Below are 23,502 nucleotides of genomic sequence, written 5' to 3'. Positions count from 1 at the left end.
GGGGAACACAAATACATCGAAGCATATGGAGGGTTGACATAGGAGAGTTGGAACGAATGACACTCTGTCAGAGATAACGAGGTGGCAGAGATAGAGAGGAAGGGATGGAGGAGGATACAGAAAAAGAGAGGCAGAGTGAGAAAGAGAGAGACGCTGCGATGCGCCTCAGCCTGAGCTTCCCAACGACAACCCTCAGCTCAATATGGCCGCCCACACCAGCCGTCTGATTTGTTGACAAATGAGTGGGAGAGGTGTCAGTCAGCGCGCCGCGAAGGGAGAGACGCTCCTCATTACTCCCAGGGATAATTGCCCGACGGCGCGGGGGCACAACACTCGCTTCAGAGGGAGACGGGAGGGAGTGAGTCAGGGAGGCAATGCTAGGCATGATGGGAAATCAAAACCCCCTCAGCAGCGGTCGCCAAGGGGAGCGCCTGACAGATGAAAGGGACCAGAGGAAGACAGAAAGAGAGAGGAGAGAGAGCACCTAAAGGCTCGGGAGATCAGAGGGGACACCATCGAAAATAATGACAATGAGAAGGGTTGGGGTGGGGGTTAGAGCTGGAGAGGGGGAGATGCTGATGCTTGCTCTCATACACAGCACCTAAAGGAAACTTTCATCCCACACATAAAGGGCGGGAGTAGGGACGAGTTTTCTAAAGAAAAGTTTGGATTGTTCGTAGTGTGTGTCACTTTGCATATGTGCATGTCTGTGTTGAAACTTGCTGATTTTGTTGCTGCTTGGTGGCTGAGTGACAGGGCCAGAGAGGCGGAGTGGCAGGAAGGAATCTCAATATGGAATTTTAATAAGGACAGGAAAAGAAGGGATGCCAGCATGTTGGTGTGAGAGGTGTGTCTGTCTGACAGTGTTTGCTCTGTGCAATCGTGCATGTGTGCTCACCTCCTGATTTTGGGAATCTCATTTGTGGAATGTTGACAAGGACAAAAGACAGAGTGGAATAAAACACGGGAAGCATCCCTCCTCCAAAAGAACAGAAAAAAAAATGGGGGAAAAATGGATTCAAACACATTGGAAGCTGCTTTTCCAGCTTTATCCAATTAGATTGGAGCTCAGGCAAACTAAGAGCTTTAATGCAATTGAGCTCCCGGCACTTTTCTAAGTCTGACATACACTTGTTCCTCTTGACTGGGTAACAGACAGTCACTTCAGGACCAAAAGTCTTAAGTGTTAAGCTGGAAATCTTCTTTCAGTGTGAGAGTTTCTACTGCTCACATACTGCAGTAACAAAGGCAGCAGAGATTCTCCCTGAACTGCAAACTAGATCACATAATCCTATTTTTATTCTTTTAAAGTTTTCTTAATTACTGAAATAACTGTCTGGTTGTGTTTTCCACAGTGTCTGTGTGAACGGTTTATTCCTGGTAGTGCTGCAAGCTGTTCAGGTGTTCCGTTTGGAACACCTGAACATTTGGAACGGTCCAGACATGAATGAGAAGTGACATGAATTTAACTTTGGACACTTAGTGTCTACATTTTGTGAATAAATGATTTTTTTTAAGAAAGCATCCTCTGTTCTACTTTCTGAGCCTCTCCTAACACTTTAAAATCTAACTTTTCTGCCAGCAGATGAAGGCATAGATGACCCTGCACTGTATTTCCTCTCATACTCCTTTGTCAGTCCAGACAACAAGCATGTCATCGCTCCCAAACTGCCTTATGTGTCATTAACAGGGGCCACTTACTTCTGTCCATTTTGTGTCTGTCCTCTGTGGATGTTCCCTCCCAGACTTGCCTCTGTTTTTATCAGGGAAGGTCTGAGATGCTCGGCGTGCTCTGACAGCTGTTCAAACAGCCACGCTCGCTTTCAAAGGGCAGATGTCTTCACTGGAGCGAGTCATGCTTATTTTCCTCAGGGAGATGCTTTCCGCTGCAGGCCTGAGCTGGAACGAAAATGGTTCTTTACCAGAAACATGAGTTGGGAAACTGGAGGAGTTGAGTGGCAAAAACACGCTGTGGCCAGAAGCTGTGTGTGAAAGTGTGTGTGCATCTGCAACTCACAGCGGAGGCAAAGCTAAGTGAGCGCTGCGATAACTGGAGCCAGATGTTTGAGAGCCCCTTATGCTGTGATGCAGCACCTAAACCTCCAGAGTTTGGATGCGGATGTCAGAAAGGGACAAGCCTAACCTACAGAGGACACAAAGAGATCTGATAAAGATATCAGATAGTGAAACAGAGTTTTAACTAATTTACAGCTGCTTGTTCCTTTTCTCTGAAGAAAATGATCGGGTTGGCCTGTAGTTTAACACAAGCCCTGCTGTCATCTAGTGCAGCATAAAACTCTGCAGCTGGGAAATTACACCAAAAATGGAACTTTTCTTACAAGCATAATGTAACTGAACGCATCAACAATGGAGAAAGAAATGATTTAAGCTTACAAATAAAATTTCTTTTTCAAATTTGAAAATATTTTACATATCAGTAAAACAAAATAGAAATCAGAAAAGTCTTTTAAACCCACAGACATGACTCCTCTGAATAGTGTGGAATGTTTTAAAGAAATTTTTTATAGTGGGAAAACACACAGTGAAGATTCACCACCAGGTGTGTTCAGTGTTTAAGTGTCTTCCACGGTGGGTTATGCATGGGTTGTTGGCACACTAGTGCAGCTTGAACAGAATCAATATTACATAGATTCATCTTAGATTTGGTGAAATTTGATGTTGTTCCAGACAGAGCTTACACTGGTTTGTTGTTTGGATATTAAGGGAAGCAGTCCTGTTTTAACACATTCTTTAACGCTTATTCATGCGGGCGATTATTGCAGAATTAGCCCACATAACTGCAGGAGCTGATAATAATTCAGGTATTAATTTGTGTATTTTTGTGCACATTTAATTTACATTTTATATTAAAATTGTTCTACTACATGCTCACACGTATGCCGGACCATAAACTCTTACTTAGCAGACTGATTTAACACTGATTTGATAACAGGGAGGATCTGTGCGCTGTATTTAGTGTGTAACTGTCGTGGATGGCTCATGGTATTGAGCTGAGCTTCCTGTTGAAAGACACAGTGTTTACATCCCCCTAGCAGACCACAAGAGATCAATAGCAACCACTCGATGCTCATGCATACACATATAGTATCTGCTGCTTGCTATTATTCCCAGTGTGTACGCTGCTTATCAGGCGGACTTGTATATGCTCTCCATGCATCAACAGTCATACTCACCATATGCTAATGCTCAGCTTTATATTCTCGTTTTGTGTTTGTTTTTGTATTTTGGGGGTATGTCATGAACAAAATTTACTGAGCTAGCTGAGGTACTGTAGCTTTAAGAAGGTGTAAAGGTGTTGGTGGTAAATGGAAAAAGAAACAATAAATGCCAAGAGGACATCCTAAATGATAAAAACACTCATTTCAAGAGAAAAGAATAATCACACACTGTAGCTACAGTGATGTTCCCTCTGCTTCTAAACCTGCATCGTTCCAAATAAAGCACCATCTGCAGCCGACTTTTTCTCTGACCACACTGGTTGCCTTGCTTGATTTGAAGCACTTGGGGAGGAAGCATTACAATATTAATGGTGGTTGTGTTTGATGTGAGAGCACGCCGTGGTTGACTGTTCCACCTCCTGTTGTGATGGTAGTTTGTTCTCCTAATGTTCTCCTAAGTAAAAGAGGCTTTCATCCTGGCAGGAGGGGAAAGTCTTCTCAGCTTTTTTTTTTTTTTTAACCTCCTTCCCTCCATCCTCTTAAGAGGGTATGTGGATTTTCTTGATGTATATAGATTTACATGTTGACTGTGTGGTCTTAAATTTGTTTTGTGAATGAGAGGCAACTGTGTGTGTTTTTCTGCTACACATCTTCAAAAGCTGCATGGTGCCAGGCTGTGGGACCACACTGCCTGTCAGAGACAGACAGGATTTCTATAAATCTGGCAGGAGGCTTTTACAGTAGCAAAGGGATTTTTTTTTTTTTTTTTTTTTGTGGTGACCATCAGCACCTGTTTGACGGTCAACAGAATGTTCTGCCGTAACCTGAGTCGTGAAGCATCTTTGTCATTTTGTAGTTCCTGCATCTGTCTTTATCTCCTACGTGAGCAGAAAGGCTCGAGAATGCCTCGAGAAACAGAAACAGGGAGATGGAAAAAGAAGAAGAAAGAGGGTTATAATGAGTGCAAGGCCCAAGGGTTGTTAAAACAACAGCCCTGTTTTAACAGAGGCCATCTTTCCCTCTTCCCTCTCTCCGTTTCCCCCTCTTTCTACTTTTCTCCTGCGCACCTGATCGACCTGCATCATAGCTCCCTCTGATCTCACATCAAAGGCACGGTTTGTGAATGTGTGTATCTGAATGTGTGTGTGCATAAAAAAGGCTTGGGGTGAAGGCAGTTTTTCTGTAGATTCAATCCCATGTTTGTCAGAAGTAGAACGCATACACACACACACACATCAACTCACATCCTCCGTCTTGTCCCCGGAGCCTAACAAATCAGTCAGGCAGATAGAGAGGGCAGGAAGGCCAAATTCTGGGGTTAAACACATGCTGCTGAGGAGCAGCACAAACAGACAGCGAGACCACACCAATTCTGCATGCTTGGCTGGAAGACAAGAACGTACATATGCAATATATGATATACAGTATGTGTGTGATGTTTTGTATATGCCTAGTGTCACACACAGACCTCATTACAGTATGTCAGTTGTGCTTGTTGCGAGTCTTCCAGCTGTGGTGGAGCTTAACAAAAGCCAATATGCCAAAAGCATGTGAGGCGTGATAGTTTTACCTCCCGAATCCATGACTTTCTGACATCATTTAGTGGCTTCGTAAGCAGGATTGACAGCCCTTGTTGGTTGTCAAATGTGCCATTTTTTTGTCTTTTTTAAAATATTTTAAAAAAAAGGAAGACATCTTTAGGGAGCTGCAAAGTAGCTTGTATAGTAAGCACACACTGACATTTTGAATCCTGACTGACACATGCCAAAAAGAACTGTATATTTCACACACACTGAATGCAGCTGTTGGTATTGTTGAATTTTTAAGACAAAATAGAGTGTCATGTCTTCTCATTTCATTATGGAAATTTTTGCATTCGTTGTAGTACATGAACTACACACTTAACGTGGAGTGATTTCATACAGTGAGAATTGAGGCCATGTAATCATATTCAAACATGTTAACATGCAGGAAACTGAACAGATTACTTACACATTCACCCTAAAGACCGTCTGATCAATTGAGCCACTTCCAGTGGCGATTAACTGTTTGGCGAGCTCCTATCACTGCTTATGGACCTCTGCTTTAAAGGTCAGAGTTTGCCAAGATTGACCCCTCACCCCGCTGTGTCAGGGTTTAAACACTCCCCCAATTCTCCTCAGAGAATAGCATTGGGTCTGAGCCATAAATCACAGCTCTGATAATTGGTAGGAAAACAGCAGTCCGGCAGTATATAACCTTTTACGTGTCGTCTCAACTCTTTATTATGGTGCTAATGAGTGGCCGTGGATCAGGGTTAGAGCCGCAAGCAAATAGGACAGAGGGAGGGGTTCACCACAGTAAAATAAGGGCTACTTACTCTTTACACACACATGCACGCATGCACTGGTAAGCCAGCCACATACTTATTAATACATAAACATGGGAATTCAGTGTCCACTTAACACACCAGAGGGCAAGCAGGCATCCAGATACACACAGGAAGGCTCTCATGCTGAATTTATGCGCATATGCAAACATTCTCTCACACACACATGTATATGCAAACACACACAGGCTCAGCAGTGTCCATTACAGGCTGCCATTAGTATGGTGATTGTGCTAATTGTCCCCATAGACCACACAGACAGCGCTCTGCAAGCCCACTGTGAGCCTGTGAGGCTGAGTGAGAGAGGGGACTATTAACACATTCTATTGTCTTGGCCGTGACCCTATTAGTGCAATTACAAATCAATCAGTTAAAGATTATGGGAAACATGTTGTGGATTGTTTCAATGCAAATAATGCTATTTTGGCTGATCAAGTGTTTTTTTTTTTTTTTTTTGTTGTTTTGTTTTCCTATAGTTCAAGTTCACATCAACAAAGTCCTACAACAAGAGAACATTTTGATTTAAGTTTAGCCCAAGAAGGACATTTTAACACATTTTTGTTCTCTTACAAGAAACAAAGTTTTGAGAGAAAAGTATATCCATCAAAAGTAAGGGTAGACTTTAAAATATGTAAAGTGTTGGCTTGTGATTGGCTTATCAGGTTGGAATATAATCTAACTATAAATATATGTACACAAATAAGGGTAGATGAGTTCCATGATTATGATTTTGATCATAATGTGAGTTAATAATAAACCTTAACACACTGTAAAGTATAAATTTAGACACTCAAATTTACAGATGTTGAATATCCATAAAAATATATTCAGTTTATGAACAGTTTATAAGCATAACATAGTGTCTTTAAATTTAAGTATTAAATTTTTTCTCTATTTGTCCTCTCAAAGGCCAGGTTTCACTGTGACTCACTGTCACACTTCCCGTTTTGGGAACTTTGAAGCAAACCAATCTCATTGTTTTTGATTAGTTTGAACTGGTATTCTGCTTGTATGTTAGCAGACCCATGGACACTGCTCTGGGTGGGCTGCTTTGGGCTCCTGCAGACTGGAGAGGGGCCGGTCTCATTAGCAGCGACTCAAAGCTCCTGATCAGTCAAGTAGAGGAGATTGAACTGTGAGCGGCGCCTGTGTGACCCCGCTGAGTGAGAACACAGGGAAGAAGATCTATTCCCGCTGGCGCTGCCACCGGCCTCTTTGTTCTCATGTGTTTGCTGACAGTGGGGGGCCGTCGGAGAGATGTATCGACGGGGAAGGGGCTCACACTGTATTGCGCTCTCCACGGCTACATAGAGGTGTATGTAAATGATATACGCAAGCACACACTCATTGTGTTTATGCACACATTTCTAACCTAACACTAAGGTGCATGCACAAATCATTATAATGTGTGTGTATTCCCACTCCTAGTTCCACCTCACACACACAAACATTATAAGCACACGTTTTTTTCTCCAGTCTATGGTAGTGGGCTGGTGGTCTAGTTCTACACTCAGCCCAATTTGTCTTTTTCTCAACAAAACATGGTCAGTATCTGGTGCTGGGTTACCATACGCAGCACACAGAGATGTTGTGCCCTTTAGTCACAGCAGAAAACAACAACGATTAAAGCATTATTTACGGCACACTTTGTTTGCAGTTACTGCCTAAAAGGTGTAAACGATTTCAACACCATGGCAACATATTAGACTTTCCAGTGTGTATATAAGAACATTTCATCACAATAATGGGATGGAGTATTATGAAGATCTGTACATGTGCATGTTTTTTTTGCATTTTTAACTTTTTTATACGTAGTGTACAAACACTTTGAGTCCATATTTGAGTCTGTTCTTAGAAACTTGAAGGCGCAATAAGCACATTTATATCATATCAGATATTTTCTTGCTTATTTTTGTTTGCTGAAGCAACACCTGACTTTTGATATTCATCTTAACATGACGTCCAACTAAAATCTTGCAACATCAATAATGTAATGTACACAGATATTGTGGGTGGAGGTTGAATAATTCCTCACTATGCTTAAATAGACAAATAAGGGGCCTAGGAATTGCAAGTGTGCTCTAAATTTCTTTATCTTTTTAAACCTTGAAGCATTGTGTAAAAACTGTAAAAAGTGTAAAAAGACCAGAACCAAGAAGAGAGAGCACATTTTTCCTGTTTTAGCGTCATTACTTTCAAGAGGTGGCTGAGCATTTGCGCTCAAGGCCCCTGAACTCTAAAGTGATTTATAAATTTATTCTGAAAACATACTTTTATTAGAGCTATCCCTGATTTTATCTGACGCTGTTGATTTTATTTACTGTCAGAATTGATGCCCTTCAGTTATTTTCTATTCTTGTATTGTTTTTAAGTTGTTTTAATTCATTTTGGTGCTGCTGTGTGAAGCATATTGTAACACTTGTTCAGAATAGTGCTATGTAAATAAATTATATTATTATTATTATTATTAATAATAATAATGATAATAATAATAATTTATTTTATTATTTTATTAATATAACCAAATTAGATTTAATGGGAAAGTGTATGCAAACTTTTAGCTGTTATACAAGTGCTTTTTTGTAATATGAATTGTCATCTTTAAATATTTCTGTAATTGATATACACCAGAGATTAAGCTATTGTGAAACATCAGCATTAAACTCCTCCTGATTCTGCTTTTCTTCTGTTTGTTGCTGCTCAGTCATCTCTATCTTTCCACCATTTGAAGATAAAACTATCTTCATCTGCTGTAATTGTTTGCACATCCAGGCAGACACAATAACATCCTTTTGGAAGTGTGGCTAACCCAAACACAGGTGTATCACGCAGCACCAGGTGCTTGTGGTCCCCTCACACCAGCAGCAGTCAACACAGTGTTTTTGACAGTATCAGATGTTATCTGAAGCTTATCTGTAATGATAGGGAGAGATGTTGCTGGGCGGTGCCCTAAACTTTCAACAAGTCCTCACTGGACGTCTGCTCACGCTGCGATCAAGGCCTTATGCGGGGACTTTGTTTTTGGGGTCACAAAAAGATTGCCTGAGAAAAACCACAAGTTTCGATTTGCTTTGAAGTCATCTGTCTCTTTCTGGGGTGCTGAGGTTTCTGCTGCTCACCTGCACTCCACAAACTGCATGAGGGACAGGTGTGTGAGGAGAAAACAGGTGGGTGTGTTTTCTTTCGATAGAGCACGACAGTGTATGCTGTTATGCGAGTGTGTCATCTGCTAAGTTATGTTCAATGTTGTGGCATGTTTTTCTTGGCTATCTTTCAAAATACTGGTATATACTGTTAAAAATGCTTACAAAGAAATTTCTAAGCACTTCACTTACAGAAATGAAGTAAAGCAGCTTTTAATGTGTGAACTTTTCCCTTCCCACTTTATATCTAAAAACAACCTCAGCTTTTCTTCTCTATGATGAACTCTCATTATGTGCTCTTTTGTCAGCGTGAGGATGACTTATAATGTTAATCAGTGCATTTCTTACCCTGTCACCTCTACTTTTGTTTCATGTATTTTTTTTATCACCTGAGACTGTTGGTATACAAGCTCTACTTCAGTTTTTCCTACAAATAAATCCAGTACAGCATAGCTCAGACCACAGTAAACTCACCAGATGATAGAGGGAGCAGAAAAAATCAAATATGCATCAAATGAATTTCTTTGAGGAAAATAAGGCCTTACCTTGTAGTCTCTCTGGACCAATTCTTTTCTAATAAAGAACCAGTTTGTAGCATCTACCATTAATTTTTTTTATGTTTGACTAAAATTACTTTTTGTCATTTTCCACCTTTATTTCCCACTAAATTAATTTGGGGCTGTTATGACAGGATTCATGTTGACAACTGTTTAGTAGTGGGGCCTTTTTTGCCTTGTAGCGTAACTTTACTAAAGCTGTACAACCTCATACTGCCATCTGGAAAAGCTCATCTGGATTTTGTAAGAGCTTGCCTCATGCACCTGATAGCAGCAATAAAATGTAGCTAATCTAGTCTTTTTCCTTGCAGTAAAAACACACTGTTTGCAGAAAACTTCAGAGCCCTCATTTGGTTTTGTTTAGCCTTTTTTAAAAGGGTTTTAGTTTGTTTCTGTGACTCTTAACATGACGTTAAGTCAGATTTTATTAGTGTGGATGTTTCCAGCTTAGTCTGATATGTAGTTAAAAGGACCTCTTCATGCTGCAATGCCGTTGTTTCAGTGTCATTGTTGTGTCCTGGCTTAATTAAAGTCCTTAGTGAGTTGCACTCATTCTGACAAAGTGTTTATCCAGGGCTGTTTAGAAAAGTTGACTACTCGTAAGCAACAGAGCGATCCTCTCATTTTCTCCTTATTAACCACTAATTGAGAGACAGAACGAGTGGGGAAATGAAAATGAGAGATGTAATGAGGAGACGTTCGAATAATAAGCGCCAGAGAGAGGCAGAAAGAGACAGAGAGAGAGAGAATTAATGTGTATTAATCAGTGGTCCGGGTAATGGTGATCTGTATTTTTGGAGCCAAACTAATTTCCCTCTAATGAGGGATTGTGATCTGTATGTTAGCCTCTAGATGTCTTTGTATCACTCTCCCGGCAGTGATAAAAATGTCTAAAATAACAGAAAGAAAGCCTAACATTTCATTTCCATACATGGAAACAGATAGCCTGCAGTGTGATAAGAGATACTGAAGTCTCAGAATGATACACTGTGACAGAGTATCTGTACGTTTTAGACTGAGTGCAGGTGGATTGCATCAGAGTGACTGACAGGCCACTGGTGAATGGCTCTATCGAAGCCCGCTGTCAGGGGCTTCTTGATCCAATAGACCAGCACTGATTCTGACAGCAGTCAGCAAATAGATGTCAAATTCTACATTTGGCATTTTGTTGCCCAGAGTATGAGCTCAAATAAGATTATGTAGGAACAGGATTGGGAATTTAAACGTTGGATCAAATTGTCATGTTATAAAATGTTATCAAAATCCAAAGTTGGAACCAATCTAAAAAGACTTAAAGATCCTCAAATGTGATTGATCCACAATCTTCACAGAGACAGAAAACAATGCAGATGTTTTGACATTTTTCTTTATTCCTTTTTCATTTTACTTTCAGAATCTTCCTCAAGTTCCCTCACTTGCTCGGCATCCTGCTGTAGTATGTTACCTAAACTATTAACTGAGTCAAGGAGCTGCTGAAAATGCAAAGTATAAAGAAAGTACAACAAAACTCCTGAAACAAGCACTATATTCCAAATCTCCCAGACTGAATGTCTGGTGAATGTTCTTCCATCACTTTTCCATGTTATGCTTGTTTTTGTTGTTTTTTGGAATACCGACAGACTTTCCAGTCTGTTTTTGCTTTGCCTCTCACAGGTCACACTCAGTGTATCACCTCAAATTGTCCTGCATTGATTATGACACACCACAAGATCAGAGCTGACACAGAGTTTTGCTTCAGGTGGTAGATATATTGGAAAGACCTTTGGTACAACAACATGAGGCTGCCCTTTTGAAAAAGACTGACAGCATCACTAAGTGTCATTAAGTGCCCCAGACAATATGTTTGTATGCAAGTGTGATTGTAGTTAAATATAACAAGAGGGAGGAGGTTGGTGTAGATGGACAGCCAAAATCCTGTCTGATCTGAAAAAATCTGTACTAATAAACAAAAAGGTTTATATACTCATGGAAGATGGTTTTTCCTTTTTCAAAGAAGACATAATGCGTAAAAGGGGAAATGTAAACAACTTTACAGACCACATCTGACCAGCAGTGAGTAAAATTAGGTGATTTACCAGATAAACTCATGACTGACTGACATATTCCCAGATTGGATATCAGTAATATTGTAAACATAAAAATAGCATTTTATAAACCTCCCTCTGCCAGGTATCCTCAGGCTTAAGCCTACGTACTTCAGCACAAAACTCTTTTAAAGGATATGCTGATTTAAGGAGCCTCATCACTGCAAATACTCAAGGACAGTCCTAACTTTGCCTTTGACTTCCACTCCCTCTGTCCAATGAGGAAGTCTCTATCAGTGATCATTGAACCTTGCATCTCAATGAGGGTCAGATTGATTGGTTGGAACAGAGCAGAGGCAGGGTTCGATCTTTGCCCTCAGGCCCTGAGAAGGAAAATATCGTAGACACAGTTACCCAGCTACCCAGTCCACTCTTCATCAAGGAGATGATTGGACACATGCATGCGGAGCCACGCCTGCGCCTGATGGAACAATTGTAGTGACTAATAGAGAAGATCAGAATGAAAGGAGGAGAGCGAGAGGAAACGAAATTCTGAGTTTGTGTGCTGATTGACCTGTGGTCAGAGAGGCTATGTCCATTGATCTGTGGGGCAGAATAAAAGGGCTTTGGTCTGAGGTGCTTCAGAATAAGTCTATTTGGGGTTTAGAATTCCTATCCATTCCCACACAAAGCTTTTTCATCATCTGACTCCATGTGACTTACAGCTGACATCTCCCGCTGTCAACGCAAGGCACAGAGCACTACAAAGGCCAAAGGCCAATCAATGTTCTATAAGAGGTTGATACAGATCTTATTAGTCAATGAATGATCATTAGTGGTCTAACGAGGCATTGATTTGTGAAGGGGCCAAAGGTTGCGGTGGCTGTGGTGAGTGTCTTTAATACATTAAACACAATTGATTGTGGAGTAGGAGTGATGTTTTGAAGAATGCTGGAATTAGATTGGACAGTGAGAGATTTGAGGTCAAGCCAGGCGAGGAATGAATGTGGTTAGGATTGAATGAAGCCCAGCAGCACATTTGTCTTTTGTGTGTAACTGGTGTAGGGATCCTACAATTTATAAAAAGCAGATATCTAGAAGTACGAAATCAACAGCAACTGGACGTGCTGTTTCAAAGGCTGGAGCAGCAGCCTTTGAAAGCTAAGGAAATGACTCTGCTCATAGCAGATGTGTTACTACAGGGCCTATTATGTTGCTCATTAAATACCCAACCTCTCAATAGGCCATTATTTCCCCAATAAAAAACAAACGGCGGCCTGCATACTTTCCCTTCTCCCCCTCTGCTTCAGAGGTTAGTTCTACCTCACAGACGGCAAAAAACCCTGACTAATATCCTGCATGTGATGCTTTTAAATAGGAAGCAGGCCGCTGGATAGGGTGGGGTACAGGTGTGGCAGGAGCCAATGGATTTTATAGCCCTCCATCTCGTCTGAAAGTGTGCCAAGGACCTGCCTACACTACCCACCACTGCAGTGTTAGCCGCCAAGCGTTAACTTTACTTCCCCACCAATCTCTACATGCCTACTGGTTATATAGAGTCTTTGCTTGTTATGGCTTTATAGAGGGATTTCTGATGTGCTTAGAGAATTGTTTGATGATTGGGATAATGATGCCATTTGGAGTGAGTTGTCTCAGCACTTTATTGCCAATGAACACAGAAAAACAGACCAAGGCTCATACACACACACACACACACACACACACACACACACACACACACACACACACACACACACACACACACACACACACACACAAACATCCACCCTTGGATGATCACTTGTGTGTGTTTCTGCCATTCAAAGCCGTCCAATCCTGCTCACGTCAATCAGAATTACACCACGTCTTTAGGTTTGTCACCGGGGGTACGTTCGTCACCATGTCTCCCCTGCAGAACAGCCTTTTCATGCCCCAGCATAATGTCAGCGGGTGACATCCAGGCCTGATGTGATGTGGCATTCACAAAAGGTCACGTTAGGCATCTCCGCTCCATCTGCATCAGCAGAACTGGCAGCCGTCATATGGGTGCTGGCATCGGCCATTACCCAAGCCCTCAGGGGGACTTAGGGCTTTGAGGATTTGTAAGCGGGATTTTGATCTCTCTGTTTTAGTAGGGCGTGTTGCGCCCAGGACAGTCCCAGTCAATGTCAATGCAAAACAACAGAAATCTGGTTTTGACCATCAGTCATTCAAGGGGAGAAGGAAGATGACAACGTGTTTCATTTTGGTTTTGAGAGAGGAACTTTATTATCTCATGATGCCCTTGATAGTGGGGATGGGGCAGAGGCAAATCACAGTGTTTGAATGAGTTATTTGCCCAAGGGAGTGAATTTCTTTCAAAATCACAAGGAGATAAGAAATTGTATTCATGTATGTTTGTTTCTGCTCATATGCATGACTCCCCTTGATGAAATCTCTATATAAAAATGCGTATTTCCCCCAAGTCTGTTCAGTTTAATAGATTTTACAGTTGGACATAAAGCATGTATGTAAATTGATTATGAAAATAGCTTGGTCATTCTTAAAATGACATGAATGAATAGAACTGAACTGGGCCCCTCTGATTGATTGGTTTTGTTTCACAGTAGCCAACTTTACATAAAACCAAAGAAGTGCCCTTCTTTGTGGGATCTTGAAAGTGGCAGCTGGACAAACGCTAGACAGTCAGGAAGCGAGGTCCTGAACTGGCGAGACACAATCAGAGACACAGAGACAGTGAATCCATTTGGAGAAGGGCTGGTCACACTCAGTACAGCCTAGTGAGAGCAGGCCAATCCATCCGAGCCAGTTGCCTTAGTGAGAGAGGAGTTAACAAGCCCCACAGGCAGGTTTTACAACTCCTGTTGTGTGTCTTAGACCCCCCAGGCTGACGAGGGGCTGAGGCTGACTGATACTGACAGGGTTTATGTGGGCAGGGGTGGAGGGCAGTAAAGGGGTGGAGACGTGTAAAAAAGTGCTCATGAACCAACAACTGCCACTGACAAGAGCACAGTGCAAGCATCTAGTAGTAAAAAACACACACACACACACAAACACACTCATCTGTGCATTCAAACATGCTCACTCCTACACCATTAAAGCTGATGTCTGTAAGGAGCAGAGGTGACGGACGAGCGAGGGGAGGCTGTAGTCAGAGGAAGGGGGGCTTATCCAAAAAGTGGACCAATAAAACACCTGAAAATCAAATCCCATTGCTCTTATCGCGGCGCCATTCAGAGACGTTATCTGTGCAGGTAATGTGGTTATAAATTCAATTTCAGCCCACAGATTTCATTGTTTACTGATGCCTGCATGTTCCGGGCGGCAGAGCGCAGAAAGCTCGGGAACGTTCAATGCGTGTCGGGAAAAGTCATTTAGGCTTCCACGAGGGGATGCAAAAAAGGCAAGGGGGATTGGGAGAGAGGGAGGGAGGGGCGGGCAGAAGAGCTGTCACACTCCCAAGGACACCTGACTCTGATTTCTGTTTTCCATCCCATGTTTTATTTAGAAGCCATTTGGTCCTATTTGGTTCCTCATTATGGGGGCTCATAGCTCAACTGATGTCAGAGGACGGCCTTTCCAGTGGATAGTCAAGCTTATGTCACTAGTCATTTGGAGTTGGAGAAAAGACAAAGTGTTTGTCCAGTGTTTGGATGATAGCAAGAGTAGGCCCGCACATGCCACACTGCAGGATGAGAAAAGCTACTAACTTGTTTGCAGTGTTCTGTATTAAAAAGAGTTAAACTGCACCTGCCAGAAAATGTCTTTTTTTTTTTTTTTTTTTTTTTGAAGATGTGAAATTAGGTGCATCATAGCTACAAGCTCTCTCTTCGTGATTGATGGCTTTCAGGAGTAAATCACCTCATCTACTAGGTAAAATCTTGATATAGTAGAGCTCCTCGGGCTCTCAGTTGGCTGCTTATGGCAGTAATCCATCAGTGGGGCCCAATGGGCCGAGTGGCCCTCCTGGGTAATGTTCCTATTGACAGCCTATGATGTCAACACACTGACAGGAAGGGGCCATACCAATGGGTTTGTGAGTGTGTGTTCAACCTTATTTTACTATCAGTAACACTGTCAATAGCACAGATAACACCACTAAACACAAATAAACACACTCAGAGCCTTTCTCAGCCAAGACAATAACTCAGCATGTCTACTGAAAAATCATAATTTCAGGCACTTCAATTTGTAATTATGCTGTATTCCTCTGTTAAAATACATACAGCCACAAACACTGTGCTCCTTACTTTTCTAACTTTCGTCTGTTATCCAGATAAAGTCGGATGTTTCTTTGCAGAATATTGCATTAGATTTAAAATTTAGTGGGATTTGGATTTCCTGGATTGTTAAATATTTATTAGTTGAATAAGAATTAAAAAATGCAAAGAAGAATTAGAGGAGCTTAAAGTGTTCATAAGTAGCCTAATAGACTGCCAGTTGCCTGCTAGTACCTGCTAACAAAACCTAACAAGTCCACCTCCGCTTAGTAAAACAGACAAAACAGGCTTTTTGGGGAAATCCAGAATATGTGTTGTCATTCTATTATCGTTGTGTATTACTCTCAGCTTTGTTTTTGTTTTTTGTTTTGTTTTTTACCTGGTAAAATGTCTGAGAACAAATTCTCATTTACAAACATGACCTGGCAGTTTCACAATGCCACATTTTCAGGTGACTTCTCTTTTCAAAGTGCATTTTTATGACTGTGTTGAGCTAATTTTATGCCAATTTACAGGTTTATTATGTTACATAGACTGCTGCAACATCAGCTTTGCACCAAACTGGTCACAGAGAAGTAACCATGCAAATGTTGACATGTAACAGAAAACATGCCTATGAAAATTTTCTAAAATCACCCCTTTGAAGTCACTTCTGTAGAAAGATTGCAGCTGATGCTTCTCAGCTCATCATCCCTCCACAGCAAGGCTCAATGTTTCCTGGGGTACTTCTATGTAGCACCAAGATGTCATAAAAAGTGTCAATAACTTTTTGTTCCCTTCTGTCTGTCCAGGCAAAGTGAAGGGTCTCTATGACACTCAATCCCCAGTGTGTCCAGTCTGCCAGGCCATCATGCGACCCGGAGAGCTCCAGGAACACATGGAGCAGGAGTTAGCTAAACTCGCTCAACTGCAGATCAGGTATTTTTCTGTCATCTGATTAAATAACAAACAGGAAACATTTTCATTATCATTTTATGCTTTCTTCGTTTTACATCAGTCCATGACAGGCTTCATCCACAATGTCCTCATACCATTATGAAGGATCACGTCTTCATCTCCAACATCTAACCATTCTCCAGTTTCTTCCAGGCTTTTCACTATTTGTCATTTTCTTTCTGCTTTTCATCCCAGACTTTTTATTTTGTTCAGGTCTCAAGAAATACCTAATTTGGACAGATTTTGTATTGAGAAGCTCATCTTTTACTTTCCCCCGGTGATATCTCCGGTCTTCTCCGTCACCTGTGTGTAGTGTTTACAAGCTGCCTCATTGTTCTCTACATATTTCATATTACAGCCTCCGGCCTCGGGGCGACAACTCATAGAGCAGGCAGATAATGTCCTTCTAATGGCTGCTTTGAACCTAGTGCACACACACATACACACACTCACACAGACTAAAATACAAATATGGTGACGCACACACACATTACCTGCTGCTTAGACCAGAAGAATGATTCCTCCAATAAAGACATTACACTCCAAATCTGCTTAACGACCGCTCCGTGGACAGTAATGGTTTCAAATTGAACTTTGCCCACGGGGACAATGTGTGGCCACATGTGTGTGTGTGCAGTGTAAACTATCTGTGTGGCAAACACAAGGTGTAAAAGAGTAAAATGAGGTTATCCGCAGATTCAGATACAAATCCAGACATGATAAAAGCTAAGATTTTTTTTAACAAGGTGACATTTCAGTGACAATATTGTGCTTCTATATTTTATAGGCAGCTGTACAGTTGATACACACCAGTGTGGCTTTCTGGTTTTATGCCAGCATATAAGGTTGTGCGTTATTTTTTCTCTTTTTCCTGTAGTTCCACTCAGGTGCATCAAGACCACCTCATACGGACGCCAAAGGTGAGCATAGCTGTGATATCTCCTTGAGAGGCTCTCCTGCATTTGACTGCTCCTCTGTGTTAAAAAATGCTCAGTTTCTCCTCTTTTTGTCCAGTCGCTATCACTTTCTCTGCATATCAAGCGGGAGGGAGGCTCTCCCACCACACCCCCCCGACTGTCTGAGGAAGCCCACTCAGACCGATACCAGGTATGGGTACAACAGGTTATAAGTCATTGAAAAGTTGGTTTACTTGTTTTAATACATAAGATTATATTGTGTTTCTCATGTTGTACATCAGCACAGTTCTTGTCACCATATGTTGGAGCATTCAGTTTTGTTTCATATCACTTTAAGACTCCACTATTAAAAAAGTCCAGTCTGCTCTGATTTTCTGATTTGGGCAAAAATGGCCAAATCAGATTACCAGGCAGCTGCTTGTATGTTTACTACCTTGGACAAACCAGCAATAAGGCAGGTGGTATACAAAGGCCTTACTTGGTTATATGATTTTCCCATAACCTAAACATCTCAGGAATCTCAGGTACAGTGTTTTCTTTTGGAGAATATTGCTTATGTTGTTGAGGATTGTAGGCTCTCTAACTTTAACATTTACGAAGAGTTCTATAACACACTGAAGGAAAAGTAAAAATAACAAAATATGGCACAACATAACCTCATATAAAAGCATTCTCATTAAACTGTGAGTGTGTGTTTTAAAAGCAAGGAAGAAAAAAACCTAGGAATGCATCTTTATTATAACTGCTGAGGTTAATTCTGTATAAAAACCTTAAATCAGTTAATGGTAATCACACATTCCTACATAAACAGTCTCCCCTCAGTGTCAGAGCTTGTTCTGTTCTGTTCAGAGCATTAAAATGCTTTGGACAATTACCATCATCATAAAAACTTTTTCCTTGTTGTGACTCACTGATGTTGTGGCCTCAGGTTGATAAAGCCCTGCATTCAATATTCAGCCCCTCACTTAAACTAACAGGTTCATAAAGAGTCAGTTCAAACTCATGTTGTGTCCTGTCAAAACGTTTTACTTAGAGGGCTTTACAAACTGTAAAATGTGCTCTCTCTGACAGATCAGGATATTATGTTTTAGTGAGAAGCTATACAAAGCAAACCTCATGTACAGAGTTTGCAAGACAGACAATATTAACACAACGGAAAGTGTTCTAGAGAAAGTGAAGATGCATCATTTTATTGCTGAGAATGATGAATCTACTGAAATCTACTGAAATCTACTTGGTCCTTTTGTTTCCTGCAGAAATGTCAATACAAGAAACTGAATTTAAAGTCCATATGATCAAAACAATGAAATGTTTTCCGTTCTGTTTTTCACAGACTTTTCTCCGAGTCCGGGCTAACAGACACACAAGACTAAATGGTAAGTTGATGCATGCACAGTGGTGTAAATGTTGTGCTTCATTGCTGGAGAGTCAATTTGTCAGAGAGTACCTCAGTCTGGTAGTTCTGCACTTTTGAGTGGCTTTATGTTTAAAGGACTTAAAGAGTAAAGAGTTGCTTTTTGTTCAGACTCATTCCCCCAGTCATATGTTTTGTTTCAAAGCCCTTTTTTCACCAGTGGTTCAGATATTTCCCCATTTTTCCCATACCATCTCCACTGGCCTAGCGCCCACACGAGCAGAGGAGCTATTAACCTTTCACCTTTGACCTCTTGATATGTTAACAGTCGATGACCTCTGCTGGTGCAGGTGCTACGTCAAATCCAACCCATTGCGCCCACACAGCGCAGGAGCCCACCTAGACTGCACACAAGCTGGTAAGAAATACAGAGAAGCTCTTTTTCCTTCCCAACCAACATGTTTATCTGCCAAGTCCTGCATTTAAACTGACTTTAAAAAACTGATTTGTTTTTGCTTTTTCATAAAAATATACAGTAGTTTTTGGTAATATTGGTAAAAAACGTAGCTGAGACATCACGTGCAGCCATGCAGACTCAGCTTCCTTTCTGCACTGGAACAATCTGTTAATGGATCATTTAGATTAGTAACTGATAGTCAGATATAATTAGTAGTTGATATCAGATTAGCCTCAGCTCCAGTATAAGTGTAATCTACCTCATAGCCCTGCACAGAGTAAGCACAGTCTGTCAGGTTGACCCACATGAAGCGTCTTTCAGTCTCTATTTTAGTTACAGGCGCTTTCTATGTAATCTTCATTAAGATTTTATAATTCATATCTGTTGAGTTTTTTTTATTCTGTTGTAATTAATATTTTATTCACTATCACTGTTCAGTCAAGACCACGCTTCCTTAAAAAGAGTCAGTTTTTTGTGAAATGTAGTTTTATTGCTCTGTTATCAGCCGTATTGAGATGCCAGGTCATTAAAACCACCTTTACTTGATGTTAAACGTACCCTAACATGACACTTACTTTTACAGACTAGTAGCTGTAAATGTCATGAATAAAGAGCTGCTGCATTAATCTCTGCAGTGAATCTGGGCATAAAAGATAAATAGCAGCCAAAGGGATTGTTTTTTATAACCTTCATATTCCACATTGAGTCCTTACAAATGGCTTTACACTTCTTTATAAAGCTTGCACAAATTATATAATAATCAGTTTATAAATGGTCAGTAATTAGTAGCTTTATAAAATTGTTGCTATAAAGTAAGTAATAACTCCCTATAGTTACACTTGCTCATGTGGTGATTATTGATCGAGCATGAGACTGAGGACTTACACAGCATCCTGACAATAACTCACACACACTTCCTGTTATCATTTCCATTGAGATGCTCCAGTTCTTAGCTCACCCCTCAGTCCGCCGCTGCTGTCGAGGTCTGTTAGCCTTTATTACGCCTCATAGCAGGACAGCATAATGAGCTTCTAAATGCACGTCAGGGAGGAAAAAGATAGAACTGGAGGAGGAGGTGCTCCTCTGTTGATTAATCAACCTCACTCACTCTTTCTTTTTCCTCACTGTTTGATGAGCTCTTCCTCATCTATGACCATCTCTTTAACCCTCATTATGTTCGCTGAGTTGGCAGCACTCAGGTCACGGCCACCAGCTCTCACTCCGTGTACAACCCCCCCCACTTTCCGCTGTCTCAGGACCCACTGTCATCTAGCTGGAATTAGAGGGCCTTAAAACTTAATGTCCCTTTATGTGATCTGCAGTCAGTCAGGTCACAGTGGGAGAGGAGGTGCAGTTAGTGTTCTGCCATGTTAACTTGTATATTTCCACGGAAGAAACTGTGGGAGGACAATGACATGACAGGAAGGGGATGGAAGATATGATTTGCACCAAGGGCTTGAGAAGGTGTGCAGGAGAATCTGTGCAGCAATGTATCCCAAAGGTTCTACATATAAATTTAGCACATTTTGTGAAATTATATTTGTTTTTTCAGCGCTGAATCAGTAGCTCTAATTTTTTTAAACCAACGTGCCTCCATAAAGCTGTCGAATGGACATAATCACGTGTTTTTAAGTTTTAACCCACATGTTATTAACACCGTCACTTACATAAAGAAAGATCATGAAACAAATCAACTTAAGTAGTGGAAAAAAATTATTCATGGAAGCTATTTCATAATTATGAGGTGTTTTTTAGTAGGTTTCTATTTTCTACTGCTTTATACTTTTTCTTCACTAAAACTTAGAAAAATAAATTTGTACATTTTTTCACATTGCACTGAGAACATTTGCTAATCTTGTAGATAAATATTAAAAACAAAAAAGGTGATTTCATTAACTCGCAGGGCTAAATTAATGAACAACTCAGCAAAATACAAAATAATTAAACTAAGCATTAACTTTACCAGCTACTGTATTCAACTAATGGGCATAATTTGTTTGTATTAATAATCATCTAGTAATGTAAATAAATATAAAATATACCGGTCTGCCTAATGAGTGCTTTCAGTATTTTTAGCTGATTTTTTTTTTTTTTTTTTTTTTTTTTACTTGCCAACAAATTTGCATACAGGCCTTTGTTAACTTTTACAGAAGGCTCTGCACTGTGGTAGCCTGCCTCTGTTTAAGTTATATATGTGAGAACCACTGTGGTCACAGTAATCCTGAAATTGTTGCATTATTTTTGCAAAATAACGTATGGAAGTTGCAGCTAATTATTCATTGTGTTTAAGCACTGCTATTCATGGATGATCCATGTATAGTTTCTCATTTAACTTAAATGCTTTTAAAAAGACAAATGCATAACAAATGCTATTTTTATTTAGTTTGTTTTCAAAGCTTTTTTTGTGTGAATGGAAATCTATGTCTTTTGAGGATTAAATACATGAAACTTTAAATTCATAAGGGAAATCCGCAAACTTACATTTTAAAAGATAGAAACAGCTTTTCAGTTTACATGTGTGAACTATAATAGGATTATTTTAGTGATTATTTGTTTTCAACTTGCTATAAAATAAATGTACAGCAGCATTTAACATGTATTTAAACAAATCTGGTGCAGCTTCTGTAATTATGTCATTTAAACTTTAACAGAACTTCTGCAACCTACGGTAACATGACAAATGAAAACGGTCCGTTTCACGTAACTATTAGAAAATAAACTTACATAGAAATATGTTAAATGTAACAGACACCTCCTCCCAGCAGTGATGCCTGCCTTTATACTAACAGTATAACCATTTTATCTTCTCTTTCTCTTCCTGTTTCCAGTCAGGATTGGAAAGTTGAAGAGGAGGAAACCAGAGGAAGGGCAGGTATGCCCTCTATCTTTTATTCTTTGAAAGTATTTGTTTTCCTGACATTATTACGGTAATCAGAGATGAATGTATGTAACATGTAGCGGGCTGATCTCAGATTGAGAGAATGTCAGCGGTCCAAACATGGAGACATTGTTGACTGGCTTTGTTCACTTGGCATCAGGATCACTGTCAGCTCACTGTGTATCCATGTGAAAACACCAGCGGCATTGGTTCACAGCTATAAAGACACAGAAGGAGATATGTAGCTCCAGGCTGTAGGAGGCATATGAGCATATTCATCCGAGTAGTGGTGTACTATGATTGCCTGTGTGTGTGTGTGTGTGTGTTGTTAGGAGGGTTCAGCAGACTTGGTGCCATTGGAAGGCGAGTGGAATGAGAGGAGAAGGATACAGCTGCCATCTATAGGGTTTAAAGGTAATCTAAATCTGTGTGCTGGCTTGTGTGTGTCTCTGTGTGCCATCGAGGTACCGATGTGTGCGATCTTGCTCAGTGGAGGATGAATAATGTGACTGAGTGGCAGTTGAAAAACCACTGAACTTTTCAGTCCAGATTACAGGGGAGCAGGATGCCTGGAAGGTGAGCTTAAAAGTAGCGGTTTCTTTTACCAGATGCTCTGACCTGCAAACTTGCTACCAGCTGAGTGACAGAAACAAACAGAGGGGTAGAAAGATGACAGAAAGACAGGCCCTTTTTTTTTTTTTTTTTTTTTTTAAGAAGATTTCAGTGTGTGAATCTGTTTCAGCAGGTGCGATGTTGGTGAGTACCACTTCTAACGAGTGTCGGGACAGCGATGCAGACTTGGACGTGGATGGAGATGATAGTCTGGAGTACGGCAGAGCACAGTATCCTTTTCAGTGTGAAAGACGGGATTTCACTGTGTACCTAAATTTAAAGAAAGAGAAGAATCAGATATAAAAAGTTAAAATTAAGTTTTAAATTGCAGAGGTTCTGAGTGACTTTTATAATTAATTCCCCTGTTTCATATTTAGTCTTTGCTGTTGGGGACTGACCTCAGTTCCTAAAGTTATTTAAATCGCTGGAAAAAAGCTTTGTAAATCAAACCAGGTAAATCAAATCTGCACGAGTCTGAAGTCTTAAGAGTTTAAATAGATTCTAACTATTCTCATTTTTGTTATACAGATAGTGTCCTGAAAAATGCCATTTAAGCTGAAAGTTTGTTGTTTGGGTTTTACTGGTTATTGTTAGATTAGTTTTTTCTTGACTTTAGTTTGCAGATACACTGAGACGGACGTCATCCCCTGTTCAGGGGAAAGTTCCAAGGAAACAACAGTGAAGTACGTCATTAAACTTGTTTCTTTCAGGAATGTTTTTTTTCTGTATGTTATTTGGTTGTTAAATGTGTGTTTCTTTGTATTTCAGCAGGATGTTGCATGATTCCAGAGTGAGCATTGACTTTTCCAAATGGTCAAATGATGGTGAGTTAGAAATGGCAAAAAAAAACTCATTTT

General features: G+C 40.5%; 1 protein-coding gene across 3 annotated transcripts in view; it reads left to right on the top strand.

The window, feature by feature from the left end:
- Nucleotides 1-23,502, top strand: part of rnf220b (ring finger protein 220b) — a 28,562-nt gene that overhangs the window by 2,526 nt on the left and 2,534 nt on the right. The window contains exons 3-12 of one of the 3 annotated variants that reach the window (XM_042006529.1): nt 16,283-16,409; nt 17,305-17,347; nt 17,442-17,534; nt 18,678-18,720; nt 19,027-19,116; nt 21,984-22,027; nt 22,366-22,447; nt 22,779-22,875; nt 23,269-23,328; nt 23,414-23,469. In XM_042006529.1, coding sequence (XP_041862463.1) covers nt 16,283-16,409; nt 17,305-17,347; nt 17,442-17,534; nt 18,678-18,720; nt 19,027-19,116; nt 21,984-22,027; nt 22,366-22,447; nt 22,779-22,875; nt 23,269-23,328; nt 23,414-23,469 — 735 coding nt within the window. Of the gene's footprint in view, nt 1-16,282; nt 16,410-17,304; nt 17,348-17,441; nt 17,535-18,677; nt 18,721-19,026; nt 19,117-21,983; nt 22,028-22,365; nt 22,448-22,775; nt 22,876-23,268; nt 23,329-23,413; nt 23,470-23,502 lie in introns of all 3 variants that reach the window. The other 2 variants (XM_042006530.1, XM_042006528.1) reach the window with 2 other exon arrangements.

Source organism: Melanotaenia boesemani, chromosome 14 (assembly GCF_017639745.1).
Source record: "Melanotaenia boesemani isolate fMelBoe1 chromosome 14, fMelBoe1.pri, whole genome shotgun sequence".
Lineage (NCBI taxonomy): Eukaryota > Metazoa > Chordata > Actinopteri > Atheriniformes > Melanotaeniidae > Melanotaenia > Melanotaenia boesemani.
Note: the sequence above shows the minus strand (reverse complement) of the source record. Positions and strands in the feature narration are given on the sequence as shown.